The sequence below is a fragment of the Pteropus medius genome, unplaced genomic scaffold (assembly GCF_902729225.1).
Source record: "Pteropus medius unplaced genomic scaffold, Ma_sr-lr_union100, whole genome shotgun sequence".
NCBI classification, from domain to species: domain Eukaryota; kingdom Metazoa; phylum Chordata; class Mammalia; order Chiroptera; family Pteropodidae; genus Pteropus; species Pteropus medius.
In genome coordinates this window covers 32,169-38,168 of record NW_024340907.1, presented here as the reverse complement: position 1 = coordinate 38,168, position 6,000 = coordinate 32,169, and the positions used below count along the sequence as shown (strand labels likewise).

Below are 6,000 nucleotides of genomic sequence, written 5' to 3'. Positions count from 1 at the left end.
GCGGCTCTGGCGGAGGCCGTGCCGTCACTTCAGCCAGATCCACTTGTCACCCACGTCCGCGTTGTACCCGGGGCTGTACCTGCGGCCTGGCAGCTGTGGGGGAAAGCAAGCCATGGTCAGCAGCGGTTCACAGCCAGCCCGCCCCACCGCTGTCCCTAAGCCACCCCTTCACACGCTGGAGCCCACGCTGCAGCTCCTGCTGCCACCGCCCGGCAAAGGGCAGGGCGATGGCGACCCAGCCAGGCGGAGGGGCTGTGGGTGGCACCTGGCGGTGGGGGCGAGCCCCGCACACACCCAGGAGACAGCACGCTCGCACGCTCGCCAGGGAAACGAGGTCAGGGGTCGGCGGGGTGCTGGCTGGGACAGTGGGGTCACCAGTGTGTGTGCGGCATGGGCGGGGTGAAGGACCCAACACGGCAGGGGAGCTGGGGGACAGACGTCTCAGCCCCTCCCCACTGGAAGAGGGCAGGGGCCTAGTGACACTCAGGAAGTCCTGGTAATTTGGGAGCAGATGACAGGTGGCTTCTCAGGTGAGCACCCAGCTCCTCGTGGAGACGGAGCGGGAGCAGCCCGCGGGCCGCTGCGCACACCTGGGGGTGTGGACCTTGCAGGACAGGGCTGTCCCGGAGCCTGCAGACGCACAGCCACCGCCCAGTGACCCGGACGGCGGTGACGTGGTGAGGGTGTGCAGGGTGAACGTGAGAAGGGACGGTGCCGGGAGGCCAGCGCTGACTCGTGGACAAAGGTCTGGCGAGAGGGACCGAGGAGGGGGGAGCAGGCCACGGAGGAGGCTGATGAAGGGGTGGCGGCCCGTGACATGACGGAGGTTGCGAGCAGGGGCGCACCCACGGTACACGCAGGCCACGGGGGGGCCGGGAGCGAAGCCACCGGCAGCGCCACCCTCGCGACACGCCTGAGCTCGGCTCATGGTGCTCCCTGCCTCTTCCCACGGGGACACCCGCCGAGCCTTGGGTCACCGGCCTCGGGCACGTCCCTGGAGGGGGAGCTGCTTGCTCAAGGAAGAAGCGACAGTAAACAGGGCGACGGACGCTGACGCGCAGTCGGAACGTGTTTAACTGAACACGAGACTCCGGCCCAGACGCTGAGCCTCTGGGTCCGCCACCCCGTCCAGGCTGAGGCCACGCTTCCCACACGAGTGCTCGGCCCACGACTGGGCGCAGCGGAGGCCCCATGCCAGCTGCTCCCGTAGGCGCCCTGGCTCCAGCACACCCCATCGTCCTGGTCAAACCCTTCCGGGACTGCTCCTACCCTGTCCTCCCTGTCGCAGCTGTCAGGCTGGCACCGAGGACGAGGAGCTCTCCCTGCCCTCTCAGGCCTGTCCCCTTTATCCTTCACAGGTGTTTCCCCCCCAAATCTGTCCACCTCTAACCCCATCTTTGCTTCTGTTTCATAAAGGCCCCAAACCAACACAAGGGAATTCATAGCGTATTATATAATTGCAGAAAAAAACATCAGTGAATTTGAAGCAGAGCAACAGAAACTATCCAAAATCAGGCAGAGAGAAAAACGCCCAAAGCAGACAGTGTCTCCGTGACCAGTGGGACGGCATCAAGTTGCGTAATGTGTACATGTACTCAAGAGTCCCCAAAAGGGGGGGAAAAAAATCTGAAGAAATAATGACCAAACGTTTTCCAAATGATATGAAAAGTATAAACGTCACATCCAAGAAACTCAGCAAACCACAAGCAGGATAACAAAGCAAACCACACATAAGCAATCATCATTAAGTCACTGAAAACCGGTGATAAAGAGATCAAGAGAAAGTTTTAAAAGCAGCCATGGAAGAAAGGCCCATTGAGCACAAGGACCAGATAAGAATAATCCAGACCGTCAGCAGAGACTGTGCAGGCCAGGAGGCCCGACTGTGCTCAGAGTGGCGAATGACCATCAATCAGAACGGAACTGATGACTGAGAATGCACTGCCACCACCTATACCTGACGAACGGCCATCAAAGGACATCATTCCCGCAGAAGGAAGATGCGGCTAGAAATCTCATCTACGCGAAGGGATGAAGCACCCTGAAATGTGCTCATAGCATAGAGAGGAGAGGAAAAGCTTAGAGAAAGAATTTTAATCTCTTTAAAAGATAAAAGGGGACGACTTAAAGCTAAAGTAATAACAATGTGCTGTGCTGTGACAGGCACATGAGTGGACAGCAGGGGGCGACCCGTCTACCCGCCGATACCAGTGATTACTGCGGGCAGACGGGGCTAGTCCCCCAAACCCTGCAGCCTCGTGAACAGCGAAGTGAGGAGGTGGGGCTAGTAAGTCAACACAGGAAACGAAACGGGATCAGAAAATAGCGCGCCGGTCTGAAGGAGGCTGCAAACGGGCCAGCGAGGCCCGGACCTGAGCGCGCCTGGCGCAGGGTGGGGTGGAGCTGCGGGTCACGGGCCGGGAGCCCCTGCGCAGGCGGACGGCTGGGCGGCAGCAACGGCGTCACCCGTCCACTTGCTTTCACAGCCAACCTCCTGCGCCGGCACTGCCTGTAGCCAAGCCGGCCCCCAGCTCGGAGCGCGGATGCTGCCCCAGCAGCCGCCGCCAGCCCCGGGAAACAGCGAGCGCCGCCGTGTGAAAGCGGCCGGCGAGGGAGGAAAGGCGGGTGAGCGTGGCGACCTGCGGAAGGACGGCCGGGGAGGAGGCCGACGGGCCCCGCGGCGGCACCCGGCACCTAGCTCGGGCCCAGGGCGGTCCGGCTCTGCCCGCTGCCTGCCGGTGCCTCCCGCTCTCCTGGGCCGCTCTCCCACCGGACCCCGTCCATGAAACAACGCCCCCTCCTCCGCGAAGCCCGCCCCGACGCCGACAGAAGTGGCGCCGTCGGCCGGTGGCACTCGTCTCCAAGTGGCATCCGGTGCACGCGCGACGTAGCCACGGCCACCAGCGGGCTGTCTGCGGTCCTCCCCCGGCACTCCCTTGGTGACCGAGGCAGGCAGGAGCCAGGCACTGTCTCCATTTTACAAAGAGGTGCGAAGTGACTTGCCCAAGGTCGCCTGGCTGGCAGGTGGCAGCTGACACTCGAGACCAGACGCTTGGATTCGCGAGTCATGCAGCATTAGTTGGCCTGAGCGGTAACTCGCAGTGTGCTGCTGGGGACGCTGTGGCCGCGGCCTCGCACTGCCTGTCCGGGGTTCGCCGGCCCCGTTCCCCCGTCCGCCCCCCGGTCCCGCCGGCCCGCGCAGAACACACCCTCCGCCCTTCCTGTCCCGGCGCAGTGTGGCGACGCCACGCGTCCCATAAACCGCGGTGGTTTTACTGCCCGTGCCGCACTGACTGGGGCCACAGACACTTCTCATATTGTCGGTGGAGTTTGGCCAAAACACACATTTTCAACATTAAAAATTGTTTTCTAGAAAATGAGAAGCTGCCCACCAGGGTAGCTGACTTTCGAGGGCCCCAAGAAGCACCCACCAGCCCCCACGTGTTCCAGGAAAGAACCCCCACAAAATGCCCTCGCCCCCATACTGAGCGACCGTTCCTCTCCAAAGAAACTCCGTGAAACGGCCCCGAACGGCTCACGGGCGCCCTCGCGACAGACACCCCCCACCCCACGGTGGGACGGCTCAGAGGCGCCCGGCCTGGCCCGCACCCACGCAGGCGCGTCCAGACGCGGCCCTGCAGCCGGGCAAGGGCACCGTCTGGCAGAGCCGCTCGCTTTTCCGCACGCGCAGCGGCCGCCTCGACCGCGGCGAGGGCCCCACGCCTGCGTCCCTAGTGTCCAAACGCAATTCGCTGAATGGAGAGAAATCGTCATGTTCCACCTAATTTCAATGTATCTTCTTTTGAATATCCAGAAACTGCATTTCCTTTTAAAAAAATGGGCATTCCTCTAAGTACACAATTCTCACTCGGAGAACGAGCACAAGGCCTGTGGCCGGCAGGGTGACTTTCTGGAACAGGGAAAAGAGCGCCTGAGAGACAGGACCCCAGCCAGGTGACCAGGGTCCACGTCGGCAGTGATGTGGTGGAAATGGACCTGGCCTCTGGGCTTTCTCCCCCCACACACAAACCCAGGCCACTGGGGAGCAAAACATCAGACGGCCTACCCCAGAAGGGCATTCCACGCAACACCTGACCAGAGCTCCCTGAAGCGGCCAGTCAGTGCAAAAATGGGGGGTCTGAGGAGCAGTGAGGCTGGCCCCCACCCACGCGAGGTGGCCAGGGTGATGGAGACGGGACAACCCAACGGCACGCGGTCCCAGGAGAGCGTCCCGCGACAGACAAGGTCACTAGGGAAGCACTAAGGAAGTGAACGAGGTGTGGCCTTTCGGTCAGTACTAACATGTCAACACTGACCGGTTCGTTAACTGTGACAAATGCGCCACACTAACAAAACACGCTGACACGGGACACTCGGTGTGGGTTCCATGAAACTCTCTGGTATCTGCACAGTTTCTTTGAGTCTAAAACTGTTTTAAAAAATTTTTTTTTAAATGCTTAAGGATTTTAAAAACTAGGTTTCCCCAGTCATTTAAACACTGCTTAAAAACTTCAACATTTCTAAACATTTAATTGAAATCATAAGTCCGATGAAATAGATTCTCTTTGACGCTCACGAATTAAAAGTGAGACAGAAACACAGAAAGCATCGGTGGTGCCTGAGGCAGCGGTGGTGGGGTGCTGGCTGCACATGGGGCCGGGAGGCAGGTGAGCGCACTGAGGTGCTGGGGGTGAGGCTCCTCGCTACTGGGGGGCAGAGAACAGCGGGGAGCCGGCGTCATGTGGGACCCGAGGTCCTGATGAGCATCCACCGCTGTCGACGTAGAGAGACAGAAACACAGATGTACACAGACGCCTGGGAGTCAGGGAGTTCAGTGACAAATAAACAAGCGAGCAGGGGCAGGAGAAATCAGCTCCTCGGAGCGGGGTCCTCGCCAAGGACGTGGGGGTCGCAGGATCGGGAGAACTGTAATTTGGCAGCCACCGTATCAGTGATTCAGCCAAGAAAATGAACGGACGCCAAAATGACCGAGTGAAGGTTTGACTGGGAAATGGACATTCACGTCGTTCCAAAGGGCATCCCCCCAAAACATTCGCCAGTTACGAGTGAAAGAGTGACTTCATAGTGAAGACTCCATCTCAGTGGGGACAAACGGGGCGCGCATGCTACCCGATACGATGCAGTGAGCTCGGTGACATTCCCACACACGCACACACAAATACGGCCTAAATCTAACCACAGGGAAATGTCAGACAAGATCAAATCGATGGGGCCTTCAAGAAACAACTGTCCTGTAATCTTCGAGAGTGTCGAGTCTCAATCGTCGAGGGCAGCCCGCGGAACCGATCGGGTTCACAGAGACGCAAGAGACGAGGTAACGGCACGCGACCCATCGCCAGGACCGGACCTTTCTGCTGCAGAACACGACAGGGACAGACGGCCGGGAGCAGGGCCCGGGCTGGAGGCAGCGCTGCGCCCGCTGCTCTCCCCGCGGTGACGGCTGTCTGTCTGTCTGTGCGGGGCCACGTCCTTGCGCGAGAATGGCACACCAAGGCGGTGAGTTTCGCGCCCTAGTGTGCAGGGGAACTGACTCCTCGAAACGCAGTCCTGGGCCCGATCCCCGGCGCTCGGTCCAGCAGGCCAGGGCTCGAGACCCTGCCTTGCTGAGGAGCGTGTCGGTGATGCCGATGGCGGCGCCGTGTGGGCCACGCGCTCACACGGCTCAGAAGTCTTCGTCTCGTTGTTTCGTGAGTTTGAAACATTCCAAGACAAAAAAACATAAAATGAAGATCATAAAGACCACGGTTTGCTCAGAGAGCCTGCTGTCGGCAGACTCTTCGGCAGGATGATGACCCTCAGTGAGGGCACGGGGACCGGGCGGTGGAGGGCAGCGGGAGGCCGTTTGACCAGGGCCTGGCACGTATCCAGGCTGCGGACACGGAGAATCCTGACAGAAACAGCACGCGTGAGAGCTGGGTGCCTGGCGTTCGGGTAGGCTGACACCCCAGCACTGCTCTGGAACTGAGGGCTGCTTTGATA

General features: G+C 60.3%; 1 protein-coding gene across 1 annotated transcript in view; it reads right to left on the bottom strand.

Moving 5' to 3' along the window:
* The window catches only part of NDUFA10 (NADH:ubiquinone oxidoreductase subunit A10), a 29,081-nt gene continuing 23,081 nt past the window's right edge, over positions 1-6,000 (bottom strand). Inside the window, exon 10 of the mRNA XM_039849753.1 lies at positions 1-93. Within this exon, the coding sequence (XP_039705687.1) occupies positions 25-93 (69 nt within the window). The 3' untranslated portion in view covers positions 1-24. The remainder of the gene's footprint in view (positions 94-6,000) is intronic.